This window comes from Aquarana catesbeiana, linkage group LG02 (genome assembly GCF_042186555.1).
Source record: "Aquarana catesbeiana isolate 2022-GZ linkage group LG02, ASM4218655v1, whole genome shotgun sequence".
Lineage (NCBI taxonomy): Eukaryota > Metazoa > Chordata > Amphibia > Anura > Ranidae > Aquarana > Aquarana catesbeiana.
Window position 1 is genome coordinate 29,573,116 of NC_133325.1, and position 24,414 is coordinate 29,597,529.

Below are 24,414 nucleotides of genomic sequence, written 5' to 3' on the forward strand. Positions count from 1 at the left end.
GAAGGCACTGATGGGGACTGATAGGATGCATTTATGGACACTGATAGGAGGCACTGATGAGCACTGATAGGAGGCACTGATAGGCCACATTGATTAGCACTGATAGGCAGCACTGATAGGAGGCACTAATGTGTGCTGACAGGCTGCAGTGATAGGTGGCATTTATGGGCAATGATAGGTGGTACTGATGGGCACTGATAGGAGGCACTGATGAGCACTGATAGGAGGCATTGATAGGCCACATTGATGAGCACTGATAGGAGGCACTAATGTGCACTGATAGGCTGCACAGATAGGTAGCATTTATGGGCAGTGATAGGTGGTACTGATGGGCACTGAGGAACACTGATAGGCAGAACTCAGGCAGTATTGATGGGCTTTGATGGGCAGAATTGAAGAGTACTGATAGGTGGCACTGATGGACACTGTTAGGCAGCATTAATGAACACTGATAGGTGGTGCTGATAGACAGAATTGATGGGCACTAATAGGCGGCATTAATGAGCACTGATAGGTAACACTTGTAGGTGGAAGTGATGTGCACTGATAGGCGGCATTGATGAGCACTGATAGGCAGCACTGATGGGCACTGATAGATGGCACTGATGATTGGGGCACTGATTATCAGTGTAAACAATGTACTGACATTCTTGACAGTTAACGGCAGTCCTTTCCTAACACAGACACAGCGTTGGAGGAAAGGACTGCCGATACCCAGCAAATCTGTTTACATGTGATCAGCTGATCACATGGTAAAGGGCTGCTGTGATTGCGCTGGATGCATGTCCCAGGGGTCATGCAGGGAGCACGGTTTTGGGAGGATGTCCATGGACACCCTCCCAAAATTGGAAGCCCGGGGCTCGGATGGAAGGGGGGGCCCATCATGGTTTCTTGCACCGGGGCCCTGAAGGTTCTAGTTACGCCTCTGGGATTGTGTATATGGGATTGTATGTTTGTTTGTTTTTTTCTCCCTTGGTTGAACTAGATGGACTTGTGTCTTTTACCTGACTAACTATGTAGAGTATATGGCCAACCTCAACAAATTGTCTGTCTATGACTGGTCATTAACACATTCTGTATCTTCATTTCCCCAGCCAGCCAACTGGAGGGAGATTGTCAACAAGAAGCTCAAGTTTCCAGTGTCCCTCATCAATGCCATTCATGATGGTAACCTCATCCAAGTCCAGCAGCTCTTACAGGTTAGCGATGGGATCCTGCGGCAACTGGATGACAGTGAGGACCGGTCATGGCGGGAAGCTCTCAATCTTGCCATCCGGACGGGGAATGAGGAGATCATGAAGACCCTGCTGCACTGTGTAAAGTTTGACTTCAGACAAATCCATGAAGCCCTGCTGGTGGCCGTTGACACCAACCAACCACACGTGGTTAAAATGCTACTGGACCGCCTGGACCAGGAAAAAGGGATCAAAATGGACATAAAGTCATTCTCCCTGGCTTTCTTTGACAACTCTATTGACAACTCCCGCTTTGCTCCTGGGGTGACCCCGCTGACCCTGGCCTGTGAGAAGGACCTCTACGAGATTGTGGAAATGTTGATGAAGAAAGGCCATATTATCACAACTCCACACAAGATCTCTTGTGCATGCATGGAGTGCGCCAATGGACGGAAGTATGACTTGCTGAAATTTTCGCTGTCTCGCATCAACACATACAAAGGATTAGCCAGTAGGGCCTATCTGTCCATCGCCAGTGAAGATTCCATGTTGAGGGCCTTCAAGCTGAGCCGGGAGCTCAAGCGCCTTTCCAGGAAAGAACCAGAATTTAAGGTCTGATTTAGTAATACTTTTTTATTTGTGGGTCTGCTAAGAATGCCAATGTAGGGGATAGCTGTATGGATATGCAGTGGCACTTGCAAGCAATATCCACCATGTTTAAGTCAGTATTCTAGGGTTGTTATTGCTCACCTAAGCTAACTGTCTTTTGCTGTCCACCCTTTCCTCTCACGTGTGTTTCACTGCTTGAGTTTGGGCAATGAGGAATTTTAAATGTTGCAAATAGCATTGTAATGTATTGGGGTTGGGGGTCAACTTCCCCATACTTTATGAACATGCCGACAAATGCAACCATGTAAGTACTCTAATCTCTGATGAGATGTGGACACATACTCAGCACACATTACTTGGGTTGAGAACAAAGCTGAGAATGCAGAGTACAAGAAAGCCGCACTCCAATTACATCATTTCCGTTTATCAAACTTTATTGACACAGACACTGTATGGCACCAGTCCCCACCTAGGAACCAGCCCTGCTGACATGTTTTACTCTTCTGGTGAGACGTGTCAGAAGGGCAGGGTAGTAAAAGTGTACAAGTTTGATGAACAGAACTGACGTCATTGGAGTCGTTATTGTGTTCTATATAAAGTTTATAAAAAGCATGGATGACCTCTTATAGCCAACATCCTACTGTCTCCAGCTGAGGGGAACAGTGGATATTGGAATGGTGGGACTTCTGTGGAATGTTGAGAATGCAATAGATTTGGTCACCCTTCCCTAACACACACTTTTCGTTGACACTCTAACCCAAAATTGTCAGCTCTGCTCTACAGATGTTTTGGCTTCATTGACCAGGTACTCCAGCAATTAAAGGTTTGAAAAAAAAGGTCTCTCCTGGCCCTCCTAATGTCAGCCTGCTACAGGTCAACTCAACCCCTTAGGGCGCCTAACTACCCTACTTCAGTTTTTCTGCTACAGTGTGGCACATGTGTGCCAGATCACATATACATATGTGATCTGACACTTCCAGGTAGGGGGCAAGTGTGCATGCCGCCGGCGGCTCGCTTCTGCTGTAATTACACTTAGCAGAAGCCAATCGGTGGGTGCATGGTTCATGTCCGCCGATCGTTAGGCAGAGAGGCAGAATGGCGATCTGCCTATGTAAAACCAGGCAGATCACCTTTCTGACAGGAGGGAAGGGATGGAATCTGTGTCCTTGCAAAGCAAAAAAAAAAGATTTATCCCAAACTATCCCATAGTTTGTAGACGCTATCATTTTTTTGTGCAAACCAATAAATATACGCTTATTGTTTTGGGTTTTTTTTACCAAAAATTTGTAGCAGCATACATATTGGCCTAAATTTCTGAAGAAATTAGATTTTTTTTAAATGTTTTATTGGATATGTTTTATAGCAGAAAGTAAAAAAATATTGTTTTTTTTTTTTTTAAATTGTCAGTATTTTTTTGTTTATAGCGCACAAAATAAAAAAGGCAGTGGTGATCAAATAACACCAGAAGAAAGTTCTATTTGTGGGAAAAGAATAGCTTTTATTTTATTTGTGTACAGCATCGCATGACCATGCAATTGTCAGTTAAAGTAATGCAGGGCCGTATTGCAAAAAATGGCCTGGTCATGAAGGGAGGTAAATCTTCCAAAGGGCAAGTGGTTAAACTCAGTTAGGACCCTCACCTTGGATTCATTCTTCTCCTGCCCTCCTAATACCCAAATGGAAGAGTGCTGCTACCCACCCCTGCCCAGATTCAACCTCTCCTGGGTAGATGGCCCTCTTTGTTGGTAGTAAACGAATCAGAAGGTGCGTGGGCCTTGTTTTTGCCTGGCATAAAGTGCTGCCTTTTGATATAGCGTGGTGCTCTTCTAGGTTTCCCATGTTATTTTCATATGTCCCATAGTAGGCTGATGTAAAGAGGGCAAGGAAACTGGAAAATTGTCTTTGGATATTTACCATCATTTTCTGTTGTGAGAGTAAGTTATGGGAATGTTGGGAGAGGGTCAAAACACAGATATATACACAGTATCTCACAAAAGTGAGTACACCCCTTACATTTTTGTAAATATTTTATTCTATCTTTTCATGTGACAACACTGAAGAAATGACACTTTGCTACAATGTAAAGTAGTGAGTGTACAGCTTGTATAACAGTGTAAATTTGCTGTCCCCTCAAAATAACTCAACACATAGCCATTAATGTCTAAACCGCTGGCAACAAAAGTGAGTACACCCCTAAGTGAAAATGTCCAAATTGGGCTCAATTAACCATTTTCCCTCCCCGGTATCATGTGACTCGTTAGTGTTACAAGGTCTCAGGTGTGAATGGGGAGCAGGTGTGTTAAATTTGGTGTTATCGCTCTCACTCTCTCATACTGGTCACTGGAAGTTCAACATGGCACCTCATGGCAAATAACTTTTCTGAGGATCTGAAAAAAAAGAATTGTTGCTCTACATAAAGATGGCCAAGAGTAGACTTTAAGAAGATTGCCTACTGTCAAGCATGGTGGTGGGAGTATCATGGTCTGGGGCTGCATGAGTGCTTCCGGCACTGGGGAGCTACAGTTTGGCTTAATGTACACGGGACATTTTAACCTCTCCTGAACGATTTAACTTGACAGATAGTAACCCACTTTTAAAATGTCTGTTTTCCCACGTTTAAATGCCGCATTTAGTCGCGTTTGCGTTTAGAAGCGGGTTTTTTTTTCAAAATAGCCAAAAATGAAAAACACCTGTAAACGAAGTGCGGCTAAATGCAAGTTACCACGTTTAGCTGCATTTGGTGTCTGAAACGTCGGAAACTTTGGCATCTGAACTAATTTTTTTGCCTTCAAATAAAATCCTATAGATGCAACTGCCTAAAAACGACATTAAACAAACCTGTGTACATGTACACATAAGATAACATTGGATGAGTTCAGGGGCAGTTGAAAAGAGCGTCCAACTGCCTCTGAACGTCCGTTTACCAGCAGCAGTGTACATGAGGCCTTTGAGGGAACCATGGATGCCAACATGTACTGTGACATACTGAAGCAGAGCATTAACCCCTCCCTTCGGAGACTGGGCCACAGGCCAATATTCCAACATGATAACGGCCCCAAACACACCTCCAAGATGGCCACTGCCTTACTAAAGAAGCTGAGGGTAGAGGTGATGGACTGGCCAAGCATGTCTCCAGACCTAAACTCTATTGAGCATCTGGGGGGCATCCTCAAATGGAAGCTGGAGGAGTGCAAGGCAGTGCTGGAAAATAAAGGTGGCCACACAAAATATTGACACTTTGGGCCCAATATCTTTTCATGTGACAACACTGAAGAAATAAAGTAGTGAGTGAACAGCTTGTATAACAGTGTAAATTTGCTGTCCCCTCAAAATAACTCAACACACAGCCATTAATGTTTCAACCGCTGGCAACAAAAGTGAGTACACCCCTAAGTGAAAATGTCCAAATTGGGCCCAAAGTGTCAATATTTTGCGTGGCCACCATTATTTTCCAGCACTGCCTTAACCCTCTTGGGCATGGAGTTCACCAGAGCTTCACAGGTTGCCACTGGATTCCTCTTCCACACCTCCATGATGACATCCCGGGGCTGGTGGATGTAAGGGACCTTGCAGTCCTCCACCTTACGTTTGAGGATTCCCCTCAGATGTTCAATAGGGTTTAGGTCTGGAGACATGCTTGGCCAGTCCATCACCTTTACCGTCAGCTTCTTTAGCAAGTCAGTGGTCGTCTTGGAGGTGTGTTTGGGGTCATTATCATGTTGGAATACTGCCCTGCGGCCCAGTCTCCAAAGGGAGGGGATCATGCTCTGCTTCAGTACATGTTGGCATTCATAGTTCCCTCAAAGGCCTCATGTACACTGCTGCTGGTTCCCTCAATTCACTGTAGCTCCCCAGTGCCGGCAGCACTCATGCAGCCCCAGACCATGACACTCCCACCACCATGCTTGACAGTAGGCAAGACACACTTGTCTTTGTATTCCTCACCTGGTTGCCACCACACACGCTTGACACCATCTGAACCAAATAAGTTTATCTTGGTCTCATCAGACCACAGGACATGGTTCCAGTAATCCATGTCCTTAGTCTGCTTGTTTTCAGCAAACTATTTCCAGGCTTTCTTGTGCATCATCTTTAGAAGAGGCTTCCTTCTGGGACGACAGCCATGCAGATCAATTTGACGCAGTGTGCGGCGTATGGTCTGAGCACTGACAGGCTGACCCCCCCACCTCTTCAACCTCTGCAGCAATGCTGGCAGCACTCATACGTCTATTTTCCAAAGACAACCTCTGGATATGATGCTGAGCACGTGCACTCAACTTCTTTGGTTGACCATGGCGAGGCCTGTTCTGAGTGGAACCTGTCCTGTTAAACTGCTGCATGATCTTGGCCACTATGCTACAGCTCAGTTTCAGGGTCTTGGCAATCTTCTTATAGCCTAGGCCAGTGATGGCGAACCTTGGCACCCCAGATGTTTTGGAACTACAGTTCCCATGATGCTCAACTACACTGCAGAGTGCATGAGCATCATGGGAAATGTATTTCAAAACATCTGGGGTGCCAAGGTTCGCCATCACTGGCCTAAGCCATCTTTTTGTAGAGCAACAATTCTTTTTTTCAGATCCTCAGAGAGTTTTTTGCCATGAGGTGCCATGATGAACTTCCAGTGACCAGTATAAGAGAGTGAGAGCCATAACACCAAATTTAACACACCTGTTCCCCATTCACACCTGAGAACCTGTAACACTAACGAGTCACATGACACCGGTGAGGAATAATGACTAATTGGGCCCAATTTGGACATTTTCACTTGGGGGTGTACTCACTTTTGCTGCCAGCGGTTTAGACATTAATGGCTGTGTGTTGAGTTATTTTGAAGGGACAGTAAATTTACACTGTTATACAAGCTGTACACTCACTACATTACATTGTAGCAAAGTGTCATTTCTTCAGTGTTGTCACATGAAAAGATAGAAGAAAATATTCACAAAAATGTGAGGGGTGTACTCACTTTTGTGAGATACTGTAGATCCTACAGCTCAGGGTACATTGGCATGAACAGTAAGCTGAGATTTAAGAATAAATAAAAGCAAAAGGAATGTGGCATACCTAAAGTATTTAATGCCCAGAACTGCTCTATAAAACAAAACAATTTTCATTAATAATAATGAAACAAACCAAATAATACACAGAAAATAAATGTAGACAGTAAAAATGGCAGAGTTCCTTCACATTTCTGGTCCCTGGAAATACACCACTTTTCATTGCTGGTCAGCGAAGAACCCTCTTTACGGGTGGTCAGTGGAGAAGGACCCCTTATATAATAAGAGAGAGACCCTGTTACACTGGTGGACAGTGAGAAAAATGTTCCTTACATTGGGGGGTCAGTGGGAAGAATCCCCCTTACATTGGTGATCAGTGGGAAGAATGTTCCTTACATTGGTAGTCAGTGGGACGAATCCCCCTTACATTGGTGATCAGTGGGAAGAATGCTTCTTACATTGGCGATTAGTAGGAAGAATGATCCTTACATTGGTGATTAGTGGGAAGAACCCCTCTTATATTTGTGGTCAGTGGAAAGAATGCTCCTTACATTGGTGGTCACTGGGAAGAATGTTCCTTACATTAGTGGTCAGTGGGAAGAATCCCTCTTATATTGGTGGACAGTGGAAAGAATGTTCCTTACATTGGTGGTCAGTAGGAAGAATGTTTCTTACATTGGTGATCAGTGGGAAGAATGCTCCTTACATTGGTGGTCAGTGGGAAGAATGCTCCTTACATTGGTGGTCAGTGGGATGAATGCCCTTTACATTGGTGGTCAGTTCCCTTACATTGGTGGTCAGTGGGAAGAATGTCCCTTACATTGGTGATCAGTGAGAAGAATGTTCCTTGCATTGGTGATCAGTGGGATGAATTCCCCTTACATTGGTGGTCAGTGGGAAGAATGTCCCTTACATTGGTGGTCAGTGGGAAGAATGTTCCTTACATTGGTGGTCAGTGGGATGAATGCCCCTTACATTGGTGGTCAGTGGGAAGAATGTTTCTTACATTGGTGGTCAGTGGGAAGAATGTTCCTTACATTGGTGGTCAGTGGGAACAATGCTCCTTACATTGGTGGTCAGTGCCCTTACATTGGTGGTCAGTTCCCTTACATTGGTGGTCAGTGGGAAGAATGTCCCTTACATTGGTGATCAGTGAGAAGAACGTTCCTTACATTGGTGATCAGTGGGAAGAATGTCCCTTACATTGGTGGTCAGTGGGATGAATGCCCTTTACATTGGTGGTCAGTTCCCTTACATTGGTGGTCAGTGGGAAGAATGTCCCTTACATTGGTGATCAGTGAGAAGAATGTTCCTTGCATTGGTGATCAGTGGGATGAATTCCCCTTACATTGGTGGTCAGTGGGAAGAATGTCCCTTACATTGGTGGTCAGTGGGAAGAATGTTCCTTACATTGGTGGTCAGTGGGATGAATTCCCCTTACATTGGTGGTCAGTGGGAAGAATGTTCCTTACATTGGTGATCAGTGAGAAGAATGTTCCTTACATTGGTGGTCAGTGGGAAGAATGTTCCTTACATTGGTGGTCAGTGGGAACAATGCTCCTTACATTGGTGGTCAGTTCCCTTACATTGGTGGTCAGTTCCCTTACATTGGTGGTCAGTGGGAAGAATGTCCCTTACATTGGTGATCAGTGAGAAGAACGTTCCTTACATTGGTGATCAGTGGGAAGAATGTCCCTTACATTGGTGATCAGTGAGAAGAACGTTCCTTACATTGGTGATCAGTGTGAAGAATGTGCCTTACATTGGTGATCAGTGAGAAGAATGTTCCTTACATTGGTGGTCAGTGGGAAGAATACTTCTTATGTTGGTGGTCAGTGGAAAGATCGCCCCCCTTACAGATAGCTTAAAAGATTATTAGCGTTGGTTAATTGGATGATTTTTGAGTGACTGCAATTGCTCATCTCTCTCATAAACCCCTAGCAACTTCTGGAGGCACTCTAGGGTTCCACGGACCTCAGGTTGAAAGCCTGATCTAGGGGGTCATAGGAGGTAGAGCTGGCTATAGTAGTATGACATGAGGAGTTGTCAGGAAGGGATAATTATGGTAAGTATCTGAAGACTATTTTTTGTTTTCTTCAGCCAGCATCTCTATGATAAAAGGGGGATGTGTTCTGTAGTCCAAAAGAGAACTGTTCAAGGCTGATAATGCTGCTTGGGATATCAGTGCAGCGCAGTAGTTAGGAGCTCACTGGATTTCTGGCAGTCTAGCACTGGTCCTGCAGCTGGATTTGCCAACAATCTGTATTCCACTAAACACTGCTTCTATTTGCTGTGCTAATTCTGCCATCTAATGGCTGTTAAAGGTTAGTGCAGACAAAACTAACAGACTATTAGGGGTTCCCACCATACTTGTGGTGAGTTCCCAGGTCTGCAGAGATGCTGTGGCCATTATGAGAGTTTCCCAACTCTCTATTGACTCCAAGGTTCTGTACATTTGTGACTGTGGGGGACATTAGAGTGTAACTTCCTCTGGTACAGAGACTGATGTGACTGGCTCAGTGATCTCTGTACAGCACTGCGGTATATGTCAGAGCTATATACATGTATAATAATAACAGTGTGCGACTGGGGGGGGGGGGGGCATTAGAGAGTGTAAGCTCCTCTAATACCGAGACTGATGTGACTGGCATAGTGTTCTCTGTACAGCACTGCAGTATATGTCAGCTGCACACACTGAGCAAATGTTGGGTGGTTCCTGCTGAACCGATGGATTTTTGGACAGTGTGTACCCAGCTTTAGATGAAATCTTCTCCCTCTTTCTACAAATTCTGGCTGTAGCAACTGAAGCTGAGGACTGCAACACATTATAGTCCACAAACTAGTCAGGGTGACACTTTTTAGGTAACCCTGACAGTGACAACACTGTACTGTATCTATGGAATAAAGCAGCATTGTCACCTTTGTACAGGACTATTGAACCCACCCCCCTCCTTATTTCCATAACATATAGGGGAGGTATTCTGTAGTCCACAGTGAGAGCTGGGAACTGTGTAACTGATCCATCCAGCACAGGTAGAGTGCACAGGAAGTTATTCGCTTGCAAGATTTCTGGCAGGATCAACTGGATTTTTTTTTTGATTGAACAGATATAACAAAACACTTTCAATTGCATTTTAAAGTATATGTGAGCCCTCACCTTGTAAATCAACCTAGTGAGTTTAAAATAGAAATAAAAGGAAAATCATTTGTGTATAGGTATTTAAAAAAAAAAGATAAATACCTTTTGTCCCCTTTTTTATAAGTGATTACATTCCCTCTGTTCTCAGCTACAGTGCTGTGAAAAAGTGTTTGCCCCCTTCCTGATTTTATATTTTTTGGACAGCTTTTTTCCCTTTATAAATGAAAATATTTGAGTTGTATAGGCAGAAGGTTTTTTTGTATCTTAATGCATTCTATGCATTTAAAATAAAAAACCTTCTTTCTTATCGTACATCACGGGACACAGAGCCATAGTAGTTACTATGTGGGTTATAGGCCACCTTCAGGTGATGGACACTGACACACCCTAAGACAAGAAGTCCACTCCCTATATAACCTCTCCCACTACTGGGAGTACCTCAGTTTTTTTGGCCAGTGTCTAAGGTGTTGGTCACGAGTGAAGATGTGCTGTGCTGAACTCCACTGGAGCAATCCTTGCTGGGGCTAGCTATGCAGCCGGATCCATTCAGAGTGTCTTTTAGGCCAAATTGAATGGTGCCTGGGCCTGAAGAAACAAGGTTTTGCTTGTAAATGCTTCTCTTTTTAGAGAGCTGGACCCCGGGATCCAGTACTTTTGGTATTAAGGCCATAAAGTTTTACTGGCGGGGTGCTATTACAGGTCCAGGATTGTGGGTTCCCGAGGGTCCCGGTTTGTTAACGAACCCACCGTGAAGGGTGAAGATTGGGTCTGTTGGTTTTACCACAGAAAACCCTGCGGCTGGAAAGCTGAGTGGAGTTTTTCTAGGAAATTTTAGAATTTTCTTATGAAATGTTTCCTTTAGTTAGTAAATGTTGTCATGCCTAAGTGTCACCACTGGTGGCTGTATGGATCATGTACCTTCTAATGCTTCCTCAAGAGATCACGCTGAGCCCGGAGCAGCAGGCTTTTTCTCCAGCTAGCAGGCAGACCTCCGGTAAGTCTGGGGGGGTTTTCTTCTTCACCAGACACCCCCCATCTGGGCTGTACTCTCCCCCTCTTCACGAGGTGAGCGTAAGGAGAGAGCAGAGGAAAAAAAAAAATGATCAGCCGTTTTTTCTTCACCGCCCCTACTCGGCGGCGGCTTCCAGGTCCCCTCCTTGCCATTCCTCCCTCACAGAACGATCCTGTAGGATCAGAGGCCTGCGCTCGCATGGGAAAAATCTTTTTTTAAAAAAGAGAAGGGGGGGCGAATGCGACAGAGGGGGGCTGGGCTTAGTGCAGCGTTGGCGTCCTCCAACATCCAGTGTGGGAATGTGCTTTTTAAAGCTCCATTTTTGCTGCTGCAAGCTGATGGAGGAACACAAGAGCATAGAGGGGCATGAGAGAGGTTTGGTGACACAGGCATTTCCTATTGACACATTTACTATTGCATCAGGCTGAGCATTAATAGCAGTGGCAGGGCTGGACTATTGCTCAAGCGGTGGATGCTTTCCTTCTGGTAGTACCTCTGCTTTGTGCATCAGGCTATGGTCGGAAGGGGGGGGGGTAAAAACATCTAAAAAAAGGGCTATAGAAAGACTTCTACAGCCACAAAAAGCCTAGAACTATCTCAAAAAAGATGGCATCCTCCCCTGAGAGTTCTGAAATGGCTGGTCAAAGTGAGCCATCAGGGCCGTCGGGTGTTGCAGCTGCTCTTAACACTGCAGCCCCTGTATATATTACTGAGGAGGTTTTTTCCTCAACCATTTTAGGCTTGGAACAAAAGATTGATGCATGAATCGCATTCCAGAGTGGGATTAAGCGTGACAGGTCCCCTTCTATTACCCAGGACCCTCAAACAAAGGAACAGGGGGCAAGAGATGATCAATTTCTCTCAGGGGACCAGAAAGAGGCTGATCTCTCCTCTTCTGAAGAGACAAATACAGAAGGATCAGGTTCACAATCTGAAAGATTGATGGTACAATCCCTTACTGAATTGGTCTGCTCCACATTTATGCTGCCAGTAGCAGAGTCAGTCCAGGAGCCCATTTCTTGTTTGACCATTTCTTGTTTGGGTTCGCTAAAGCCTCCCCAAGCTATTCATGCTTTTCCTATCCATTCATTGCTAAAAAAGCTTATGTATTCTGAGTGGGAGCACCCAGATAAACAGTTTTTTCCTCCAAAAAAAGTTTTCAACACTTTATCCTATGGAGGAAGAGTTTAATAAGAAATGGGGGATTCCAGCAATTGAGACTGCTATATCCTCTGTGAATAAAAATTTGACTTGTCCGGTAGAGAATACTCAAATGCTGAAGGATCCAACGGATAAGAAGTTGGAATTCCTATTTAAAAAACAATATTTCTCTGGCAGGTTCAGTGGTTCAGCCTGTGCTGGCAGCTATCAGTGTATGTCAGTCCTTAAGAGACCAGTTTAAACAGGTGCTCAAGATTATTCCTGATCAGCAGGCCCAACATTTGGCCAGGATACCAGGGGTGTTATGTTTCACAATAGACGCTATGAGAGATTCTATTCTTCAAGCCTCACGGCTTATGCTCGGACTGGTGCATGTGCGTAGAGTTCTATGGTTGAAAAATTGGTCAGCTGAAGCGCCATGCAAAAAGCTCTTGGCTAGTTTTCCATTTTGCGGTGAACAGTTGTTTGGGGAAGATCTGGATAAATACATCCAAAGAGTTTCTAATGGAAAAAAGTTCCCTTTTACCAGTTAAGAGGTTTAAGTGTTTTTCTTTTAAAAAAGCTTCTTCTTCAGTGCCAGGAGCACCAGACTCCAGGCAGTCATGACGGCCTCCACCGTCAAGTTCAAGAGGTAAACCTCAAGGTCAACCCCAGGGACAAAAGAGGACATGGGAAATGAAACCTACAAAACAAGTTACTAAAACCTCCTTATGAAGGGGCGCCCCCGCTCGCTCGAGTGGGGGGAAGACTTCTGCAGTTCTCAAGGGTTTGGCAGGAACAGTGCCGAGACAAATGGATGGCTTCCTCAATATCTCCAGGATACAAACTAGAGTTCTGAGAGTTCCGTCTCCTCGTTTTCTCAGATCAAACGTTCCCAGAGATCCAGAAAAAAAGAAGTCTCTCTTTGTGGCTTCGGACCATCTTTTGTCTCAAAAGGTGATATCGGTGGTCCCCATGGAAGAGTGAGGGTTAGGGTTTTATTCAAACCTTTTCACGGTACCAAAACCAAACGGGGGATGTCAGACCCATTTTAGATCTCAAAGATCTAAACCGGTTTTTGAATATCCGCTCTTTTCGCATGGAGTCAATCTGATCAGTGATCTCCATTCTACAAGGTGGAGAACTGCTAGCGTCAATCGATGCTTACCTCCATGTACCTATTTTTCCTGCTCACCAGAAATATCTACGTTTCGAGATAGAAAATCTTCATTTTCAGTTTGTAGCTCTGCCTTTCGGTCTAGCTGGTGCAGTACAAAGGTCTTGGCTCCCCCTTTAGCCAGATTAAGTGCTCGGGGTATAACGATTCTAGCTTACTTAGACGATCTACTCTTGATAGATCAGTCGGTAGCCCGCTTAAACCAGTTTGGTCACCACCGTCAGCTACCTGGAATACCTACGTTGGATTCTCAACCTAGAGAAATCTTCCTTAAAACCATCAAGGAGTTTGGAGTACTTGGGTCTGATCATAGATACAGCTCAGAAGAGGGTGTTTTGCCCCAGGCAAAGATCAGTTCCATAAGGAAACTGATTCAGGTGGTCAAAGCAAAGAAGAATCCTCCTATTCGACTTTGCATGAGATTTTTGGGAAAGATGGTGGCTTCATTTGAGGCCGTTCCTTATGCTCAGTTTCATTTGAGACTGCTGCAAAACAGTATCCTATCAAATTGGAACAAGAAGGTCCAAGCTCTAGACTTCCCAATGCGTTTATCCCCAAAGGTGCGTCAAAGCCTCAGTTGGTTGTTGATAAGCAAGAATCTCCAAAAAGGAAAATCCTTTCTACCAGTTATCTGGAAAGTGGTAACAACAGATGCCAGCCTTCTGGGCTGGGGAGCAGTCCTGGAAGAAGCGTCTGTCCAAGGAAAAAACATAGTAAGCTGCTGGGCTGTGGGGGGCACTTGTCAAAAGGGAGGGGCCAGGAGCAGCAAAGAGGGACCCGAGAAGCAGAGGATCTGCGCTGCTCTGTGCAAAACCAACTGCACAGAGGAGGTAAGTATAACATGTTTGTTATTTAAAAAAAAAAAAAAATTGACTTTACAATCACTTTAACAACTGCATTTTGGATTTACTTGGGTTATATTTGTGTAACGCCGCGTACACACGATCGGACTTCTCATCGGAAAAAAGATATGACGGCTTTTCCGACGGGATTCCGCTCAAGTTTACCTTTCATACACACGTTCACACAAAACTTCGCTGAAATTACGACCGCCAAGAACGCGGTGACGTACAACGCTACGACGAGCCGAGAAAATGAAGTTCAATGCTTCCGAGCATGCGTCAAATTGTTTCCAAGCATGCGTAGGGATTTTGCGCGTCGGAATTGCCACAGACGATCGCATTTTCAGATAGGAACTTTTCCCGACCGAAAAATTGAAAACATGCTCGCAATCTTTTGCTGGCTGGAATTTGGCCAGCAAAAGTCCGATGGAGCATACACACGGTCACATTTTCCGACGGAAAACTCTCAGCGGTCTTTTGCGGGCCGAAATTCTGATCGTGTGTACGGGGCATAATACGGTAGTAGCTTGGATTAAAAGCATAATTTGTTCCAGAAGCATGCTTGTAATCCAAAGCACTTGTATATCAAAGTGAGCTTCCCCATAGGAATCAATGGAAACTCAGATAAATTTTTCCAGTGTCACTGCTAGTGTATGCAGTACCGCATGTTACCAGAGGTGGGGGGGGGGGCGTCGGAGATACTCGGAAACACTCAGAGACACTCTGAGACACTCAGGAACCATTGTTTCCGAGCATCTCCGAGTGGTCTCTGGCGCCCCCCCAACCTCTGGCCACATGCGGTACTGCACACCCCAGAGGCTTGAATCCTGCTTGTCTTGCGAGACAATGCTCGCAAAATCGAGTTAGGATTTAAAAAAAAAACACAGCTTGTTTTGCGAAACACTTGTAAACCACATTACAAACCACGTTACTCACAATCCAAGGTTTTACTGTATTAAAATTAGTTTGATGATCTGAATCATTTAAGTGTGACAAATATCAGGGATCAGGAAGGATTTTTCTGGGGGGGGGGGGGGGTCGCCTTCCTCTGGATCAACTGTGGGTATAGGATTGGGTATATGGGATTGTGTGATATTTTTTTATTTTATTTATTTATTTATTTATTTTTATGGTTTAACTAGATGGACCTAAAAAACTATGTAACTATGCAAAAAATAAAATAAAAAAATAAGAAAGGGGGCAAATACTTTTTCAGAACACTGTACACAAGGAGCTCAGAGAGCTGGGGGAGTAGAAACAGCAGCACATAGTCTTCCCAGGGAATGGCTGTGCGGGGGGGGGGGGGGGGGGGGTGTCAGCAGAGGTCTGATAATTGGAGGAGAGCAGTCTGAGTTCTCAGCACAGACTGAAAATTGACCATGGTGTGCTCTCATGCCTGTTGTGGTCAGTTTTTGATAGGAAAGCAGTTGGACTAGCAGGAACACCAGGGATTTTACACAAAGGGAACAATGCAAAGAGAACAGGAGACTTTCCCATGCAATACATGGTACAGCAGGCACATATCAAGAACAAGATATTTTGGGTTTACATATTCTTTAAAAGTCCAAAAGGGAGCAAATAAGAGAAGTTAATTGCTGGGGTTTCTGTAATTAAAATGTTTCTAATTCTGTGATTCTCACAGCCAGAGTACCTGGCCCTGGAGGACCTGAGTCAGGAGTTCGCAGTGGAGCTGCTGGGCATGTGCCGCAACCAGAGTGAAGTAACGGCGGTGCTGAATGACTGCGGAGACGACAGTGACGAGGAAGAGTTGGACATTCAGGCCTTCGAGGAAGGGATCCCCAACCTGTCCAGGCTGCGGCTGGCTGTACACCACAAACAGAAGAGGGTAACTTCTCCTGCGATTATTTCTGTAGATGTAGATAACTGGCCATTGCCAGGAGGCCAGAGCTGGTCATGTGACTGCAATCATTTTTTAAGGGTGAATCATACAGTGATGTCTGAATTATAAGAGGAGCCTGATGAGCTGGTTTGGTCCTTGGCTCCTTACACGGACACTCCCACATCTTCTGTAATTCACAGCTCAGTTCATCTCCACCTGGGAATGTGTGTTCCCACACCCAATGAGATGTTCCAACCCACTTCTGTGTGCTGCAGCTCCTCCTGCTACATAATATAAAGAGAATAAAAAACCCAGACGGGATGGTAGAAGCCTCTTATTATGGGCACATCAAATATGTAGAAAATAAGACACAAAGATGCAAACACCTAGTGCATTATCTTTATCACTTTATTAAAGGACGATAGAAAACATAATATACTCACAAGCCAAGTAGACTGATAGCATATCAAAAAGCACAAAGCACAGAATCCTGAGGTCTACTCTCTGACAATAGAGTGAATAATGATGCCAGCTTACACGTTTCAGGGAACTGCCCCCCCCCCCTCTTTAGAGCAATGGCGGACTTCAGAATTCTGTGCTTTTTGATATGCTATCAGTCTACTTGGCTCTATCGCCCTTTAATAAAGTGCTAAAGATAATGCACTAGGCGTTTGCACCCTCTTTGTTTCTTGTTTTGTGCAGTGTTGGATTTCCCCGATCTGAGGAGGGCTGCAACGCTTTATCCTTCCGGTCTGGGTTGCCGAGTGGTCTTGATACTTGTGGTTCCCATGGCAGGTGCCTCCATGATTTCTGAGTGCTGAAGTGTCAAGTTTATACATCTTTTTTTTATATCAAATATACAAACCCAGGAACTCAGCACAGGGATGGTGGGAACCCCTCATAATGGGCACAGCAGGTGTACAGACCCAGGAACTCAGTCCAGGGATGGTGGGAACCCCTCATAATGGGTAAAACAGGTGTACAGACCCGGGAACTTAGCACAGGGATGGTGGGAACCCCTCATAATGGGCACAGCGGGTGTACAGACCTAGGAACTCAGCACAGAGATGGTGGGAACTAATCATAATGGGAACAGCAATTGTTCAGACCCCGGAACCCCTCATAATGGACACAGCAGGTGTACTGACCCAGGAACCCAGCACAGGGATAACGGGAACTCCTCATAATGGGCACATCAGGTGTACAGACCTGGGAACTTATAGCAGAGATGATGGGGTTTATTGGCACAGCAGATGTGTAGAGTCATAGAATGTGCAGGGATCTCACCAATAGAGTTCCCAACAGACGCCATTTGTAAATAAAACATCACTCATGGGTGGGGGACTGATAGATAACAACACACGTTACTGGGATAAATCAGCTTTGGTTATGCGCAGGCTTTCACAATTTCCAGCATGCTCATTGTTCTCCAGTTTATTCAGTGATCTCCGCTGTGATTTGTCTAATCCTTTCCGGTCTCCTTCTTCCAGTTTGTGGCACATCCCATCTGCCAGCAGGTCCTGTCCTCCATATGGAGTGGGAAGCTATCTGGGTGGAGGGGGAGTAATATGATTTGGAAGCTCTTCATTGCTTGCACCATCTTCCTTTCCATGCCTGTCCTCTGCCTCATCTACTGGCTGGCTCCCAAATCCAAGGTATGCTTGAGCTGGGGGAGTTCTGGGACATTCCAGTGTATATTTGATGTACAGGGGTATATGGGGGTGAGGGGTCAGAAGTATGGAAATCCAGAAATGGACAAATTTACTTGTAACATAGATTTTTTTTTTTGCTTTCAGGATGGTGCAGTAGGTTAGCAAAGACCTTGTGCTGGATGGAAAAGTTCTTCCATTGTTAGTTGGGTTGCAAAAAGACAAATGTCCATCATGTTCCATCAAAAGACAAAAAGATATTAAACCCCTGAGAAATCCCAGAACACTAAACCATCCGCTGATCCAGAGAAAGGCAAGGAACCCTCATAAAGCATGGTCCAATATTCCTCAATAGAGAGAGAATGCCTTCCCCTAAGGCAAGGGTCTCCAAACTACAGTCCAGGGGGCCACATCCACATGGCCCGCTACACAATTTTATATGGCCCACAGCTATGGCCAGTGGCATCCAGAACCCCTCCCCCCCCCTAATGATACAGTCACTTTGTAAGGCTTACAATGATAAAGGGGACTCTAATGGGGACCACAGTTTAATGGGGGGACTCTGTAGGGGACCCTGATGTAAGAGGGTACGCTAATAACGACCTGCTGTAAATGAAGGTCTCTGATGAGAACCCTGAGATAAGGGGGGGGGGGGGCTTTGATGAGGACATGATGTAAATGGGAGGTCTTCATGTAAGGGGGAGTCTGTTGTGAACCCTGAGATAAAGGGGGACTCTGATGAGGACCCTGATGTAAATGGGGACTCTGGTGGGGATCTTGATGTAAAGGCGGGACTGATGGGAACCCTGAGGTAAGGGGGTTAGGCAATTTAAAAGGCCCTTGTGGTTGCATTGTATACTATTTCAGAGCAAGATCCTCCTTTTGACTGGACAAAAAAAACATACATTCAGTAGGTGTCAATTTGGCCTCCTAAACACCTGCAAACTGCCTCTGAAAAAGCCACCGTGGATCACTTTTCAGAGGGGCAGTAATGACTGCTGCCTGTGTTAAAGAGGCCTTTGGGACAAATTCAATGATAAATAATTCACATTTCCTTAATAATGTTCCAATGAGTCCAGTCCTTTGTGAACTGTCCTTCTCTTAATGTTTTGATTAGTCCATCTATTACCCCACAGCCCACACATACAAGGCACTATTCCTCCCACTGACACCAATGATGGGGCACTAATGCTCGCATTGACACCAATGATGGGGCACTATTCCTCCCACTGACACCAATGATGGGGCACTATTCCTCCCACTGACACCAATGATGGGGCACTATTCCTCCCACTGACACCAATGATGGGGCACTATTCCTCCCACTGACACCAATGATGGGGCACTATTCCTCCCACTGACACCAATGATGGGGCACTATTCCTCCCACTGACACCAATGATGGGACACTATTCCTCCCACTGACACCAATGATGGGGCACTATTCCTCCCACTGATACCAATGATGGGGCACTATTCCTCCCACTGATACCAATGATGGGGCACTATTCCTCCCACTGATACCAATGATGGGGCACTATTCCTCCCACTGACACCAATGATGGGGCACTATTCCTCCCACTGACACCAATGATGGGGCACTATTCCTCCCACTGACACCAATGATAGGGCACTATTCCTCCTATTGACACCAATGATGGGGCACTAATGCTTGCATTGACACCAATGATGGGGCACTATTCCTCCCACTGACACCAATGATAGGGCACTATTCCTCCTATTGACACCAATGATGGGGCACTAATGCTCGCATTGACACCAATAACAGGACACTATTCCTCCTACTGACACAAATGAATGGGGCACTATTCCTCCCACTGACACCAATGATGGGGCACTAATGCTCCTATTGACACCAATAACGGAACACTATTCCTCCCATTGACACCAATAATGGGGCACTATTCCTCCCACTGACACCAATAAATGGGGCACTATTCCTCCCATTGACACCAATGATGGGGCACTAATGATCGCATTGACACCAGTGATGGGGCACTATTCCTCCCACCTACACCAATGACGGGGCACTATTCCTCCCACAGACAACAATGATGAGGCACTATTGATCTTTTATTAAAAAGAATCAAGCAACCAATTTTATACAAAAGTAAAAAACAAAACCATAGTACAAAACTTCAACAGAAATCCAAGGAATACACATCCATGTTCAGAATATATACAATATATACATAATCCACTACCAAAATTATTTACATAAAGCAGCAGAGAGGGCCTAAGAGGCACAACCCATCACCTATGTACGCAGCCATTTATCAAAAATTAATCCCCAAAAAAATAATAATCTAGGGTGATAAGAGACAGACAGCCACACCCGGGAAAGAGACTCCTGGCAGTCAGGGAGGCTTGAAACCCCTCCACGCCTTCAACCAAGCCCCCTGACTCCGCTTGTCTCTCTCAAGTACCCGAATCTTCTCCACCTCATGCAGAATGTCATACACCACCACCTGAACAGGAAGGATTTTATGCCGAATGCTGACCTGACACCGTGCGTTCCAAGTGAAATAACGGACTACTAGGCTAACTAGAAAAAGTGTATCTAAACAAAAACCACCACCAGTATTGAATGCTCCGTACACCCACTCAGCATAACCCAGCCTGGAGAGGAAAGGGACACCGAGGACCCGCCCCACCTGTTTGTACACCTCTATGTTAAAGGGGCAGTGAAGCAGAAAATGGTCCATAGTCTCCTCCTCACCTGCACACTCCTCCCGAGGACAGCTACGATCCACCCCACTGCGGAATTTCAAATTGCCCCTAACATAGAGCCTCCCATGGAAGCACAACCAGGCCAGATCCCTGAATTTAGGGGGTACTCTGTCCAAATTAATAAGTCTTAACCCTGCCCTCAAAACTGGGCCTGGGCAATCCCTTAAGGCCAATGGGTCATGAAAGACTTCGCTCAAGACTCGGCTCATAAGGACTTTCCTCGGAACCGATCTGAGATCTTCAGCCGACAATCGCCACTGCCGTAGTAACTTCAGGCACGGAGCGACATAGGCTGGTAGCTGACCACGATGACCCCTGAGATTCTTCACTTGGCCACCTTCTTCCCAAAGTCGTAGAAAAGGCCTAAACCAAGATCTAAATATGCCTGCCCATCCAGGAGGTTCCACTGCAAGCATATTACCAATATTAAACTTGAGAAAAAGCAGTGAAAAGAAAAGAACTGGGTTGACCATACCTAAGCCACCCTCCCTCCTGGATAGATAGGTGACATTCCTCTTGATGGGGTTCAGTCTGTTCCCCCACAACATCTGGAAGAACACACTACTGACCCTAGCATAGAGAGACACTGGCAAGATGCAGACAAAGCTGACATACAAGAAGATCGGAATCAGGTAAGTCTTAATCAGATCAACCCTTTCCCTCATAGATAACTTCCATCTCTTCCAGCTGACCACCTTAGTATTGGCAATTTCCAGTCTGCCTTCCCAGTTTTTGAGGCCATAATCGCCAGGTCCAAATTCAATGCCTAGAATCTTAATTCTTTCCTGGGGCACTGGAAAGGTGTCTGGGAGATCAAAACCCTCACCTTCCTTTCCCATCCAGAAAACTTCAGTCTTTTCCTGATTGATCTTGGAGCCTGATGCTTCAGAATACCGTGATGTCAGAGAGACCACCTCCTCTGCTTCATCCGCCCCAGTGACAATCACGGACACATCGTCCGCATAGGCAACAACCCTCAAAGGCGGCTCACCTGGGAGCCCCACTGGCACCCCACACAACATGCCGCTCTCTAGCCTCCTGATGAAGGGGTCGATTGCAAACACATAGAGCAGGGGACTCAGGGGACAACCCTGGCGCACACCGGAGCCAACCTCAAAGGACTGCCCAACCCAACCATTAACAAGAGGAAAGCTTTCTGCCCCCTTATACAAGACTTTTAACCAATTGACAAAACCACCCGGCAGACCGTACTTACTAAGGAGCAACCACAGGTACTCATGGTTAAGACGATCAAAAGCTTTTGCCTGATCCAATGTCAGCAAATACTTTCCCCAGCCTGCAGCCCTGCATCGCTCCAAGGCCTCCCGGACAGCTAAAACTGCTGTGAAGGTGCACCTACCCTGGACCGAACAGTGCTGATGGCGAGAAAGCAAAGACTCTGCTACTGACGATAGGCGCCAGAAAATGATCTTTGCCAGTATCTTTCTATCGACATTAAGAAGGCTGATGGGGCGCCAATTCTCAATCATCGAAGGATCTTTACCCTTTGAAAGAAGAATCACAGCTGAGTGCCTCATGGAGGGGGGAAGTACCCCCTCTGCAAGGCAACTGTTAAAAACCTCTACCAAATGTGGGCCCAGAATAGGCTTAAAAGCTTTGTAAAACTCAGCCGTCAAGCCATCCGGTCCAGGTGACTTTTTGATGGCAAGCTGTTCAATTGCCCTCATCACCTCTTCAACTGTGATCTCCTCTGTCAAATTCATCAATGGGACATCTTCATCATTTAGACCTGGAGTAGAGTCCAAAAAGCTTTCCATCTTGTCACGGTCAAGCTCTTTCCTCCCAAGAAGGTCGGCATAAAAGGACCTCACGACCTCCAGAATCCCTGACCTGGACTTTGTCAAGGAACCTGTACTGTCCTTAAGGCCAACGACCGTTTTAACAGCTATGCCGCGTACACACGGTCGGACTTTTAGTCTACAAAAGTCCAACGGACGCCGACGGACTAAAGCTGGCTGGTAATCCGTTCGTGTGTGGGCTTCTCCGGACTTTCAGCAGACTTTTTCAGCCTCAAATCCGACGGACTTTAGATTTGAAACATGCTTCAAATCTTTACGTCGTAACTACGACGGACCCGAAATCCGCTCGTCTGTGTGCTAGTCCGACGGACAAAAACCCATGCTAGGGCAGCTATTGGCTACTGGCTATGAACTTCCTTATTTTAGTCCGGTGTACGTCATCACGTACGAATCCGTCGGACTTTTGTGTGGTCGTGTGTAGGCAAGTCCGTTCGTTAGAAAGTCTGCTGCAAGTCCGCCGAAAGTCCGCCGGAAGTCTGTCGGACAGGCTGTCGGACTTTTGTAGACGAAAAATCCGACCGTGTGTACGCGGCACTACACCTTGTTTGCAGTTCTGGTAAGGGTCAGGCGAGTGGTACTTCCCATAGTCCCTCTCCAGAACCAAAGAGGCATGCCGGTCATATTGACACTTCCTGAGAAGGAGTTTCACTTCGGAGATTGCCCCAGGATCTCCTCCTCTCGAGACAAGAATATCCAGCTTCCTCCGTAAACGTTGGTAGGTCATGTATTTATTAAACTGCTTTCTATTGGCTAGGCCCCTGAAGAATCCAGCAATCCTCTTTTTGGTCAGCTCCCACCACTAAGCCTTGCTGCTACAAAAGTCCAGGATGGTCACCTGTGCCTGAAAGAATTCCTCAAAGGATTGTCTAACATGTTCTTCCTTGAGTAGAGTCGAATTCAATCTCCAGATGCCCTTACCCCTCTGAGGGGCGTCTGAAGCATTCAGGACCACAGATAGCATACAGTGATCAGAGAACTCTACTGCCTGCACCACTGGGGGTGAGAAAGCAGAGGTCTCCTTCAAAAAAAACCTATCTATTCTACTCTGACTATTACCTCGATGAAAGGTGAACCCAGTGTCATCCGGGAGGTGCTTAATGTGCACATCCACAAGACCAGCATCCCTAACCATACTATTTAAAAAAACGCTATCATATCCCAGCCTGTCCTTGAAGTCCTTCCTGTCCTTGGGCCTGGTTACTGTATTAAAGTCAGCTCCAAAGACCACTTGCCGGGATGTAAAAAGAAATGGCTTGATCCTTGTAAAAAGGCATTTCCTGTCCCACTTTGTGTGTGGCCCATAAACATTAATTAGGCGCAGGTCCTGCCCTCCCACAAGGACGTCTAAGACCATACATCTCCCAATCTCCACCTCAATAACCCGCCGGACAGTTACCATGCCGGTTTTAAACAACACCGCCACACCGCCGTAAGGCTCGGCCGCAAGAGACCAGTAAGATGGACCATACCTCCACTCTCTCTTGGCCATATGAATATCTGCCAAGGAGGTGAGCCTAGTCTCTTGCAAAAATAAAATTTCAGCATCTAATTGGCTGAACAAAAAGAAGGCCATAGAACGAGCTCTTACTGACTTAATGCTGACGACATTTATTGTCACCACTTTTAACGGAGGGGGAACCGCCATTTGGGTTATTGGGTGGATTGCTTCTTAGCTCCCCTCTGCTGCTCATCACCAGATGCCTCTCTCTTTCTTGAGGCCGCCTCAAACTTCATTTCGGAATCAGAACTTCGCTCCGAAGAAGCTCCAGATGAAGAGATATCCCAATTAGAGGACCTATGACGGTTGGAGACAGGCACTGGAGCCTGTTCCGCCCTCACCACCTGCTTCTTCCGCTTCCCAACCTTCCTTCTCTCCTCCAGGTACTGCAGGTCAGCTTCAGAGATGCCCTCATCTGTTACTTTTTTCTGTGAAGTCTTTCCACAAGACTTCTTTACAGAGGAAGAAGCAACCTTTTTAGTACATGTTACCACTCCTGGTGGGGGGGGTGCTCCCTTTGAGTCAGACTTAGGAGGGGTAGACTCCTGGGGGGGAACTGACTCGGGGGGCACAGACTTGGAAGGTTCTGACACATGAGGAGAGGGTACAGTAGGCTGGGGGGAGACAGATACAGATACAGAAGGAATACTTACAGATACAGGAGGGGTGGCCACAGGAACTGGAGAGGGATCCTGAGCAGGACCAGGGGAGTCAGTCACCGCAGAGGAGGATGGTACACCAGGGGCCTCACCCTCCATCCTG

The 24,414-nt window shown here is 45.9% G+C and overlaps 1 protein-coding gene across 1 annotated transcript in view; it reads left to right on the forward strand.

Annotated features, from left to right (window-relative positions):
* The first annotated feature begins 1,025 nt into the window (after window positions 1–1,025).
* The window catches only part of LOC141126459 (short transient receptor potential channel 2-like), a 76,180-nt gene continuing 52,791 nt past the window's right edge, over window positions 1,026–24,414 (forward strand). The window contains exons 1-3 of the mRNA XM_073612401.1: window positions 1,026–1,787; window positions 15,737–15,940; window positions 17,425–17,589. Of these exons, the coding sequence (XP_073468502.1) occupies window positions 1,026–1,787; window positions 15,737–15,940; window positions 17,425–17,589 (1,131 nt within the window). The remainder of the gene's footprint in view (window positions 1,788–15,736; window positions 15,941–17,424; window positions 17,590–24,414) is intronic.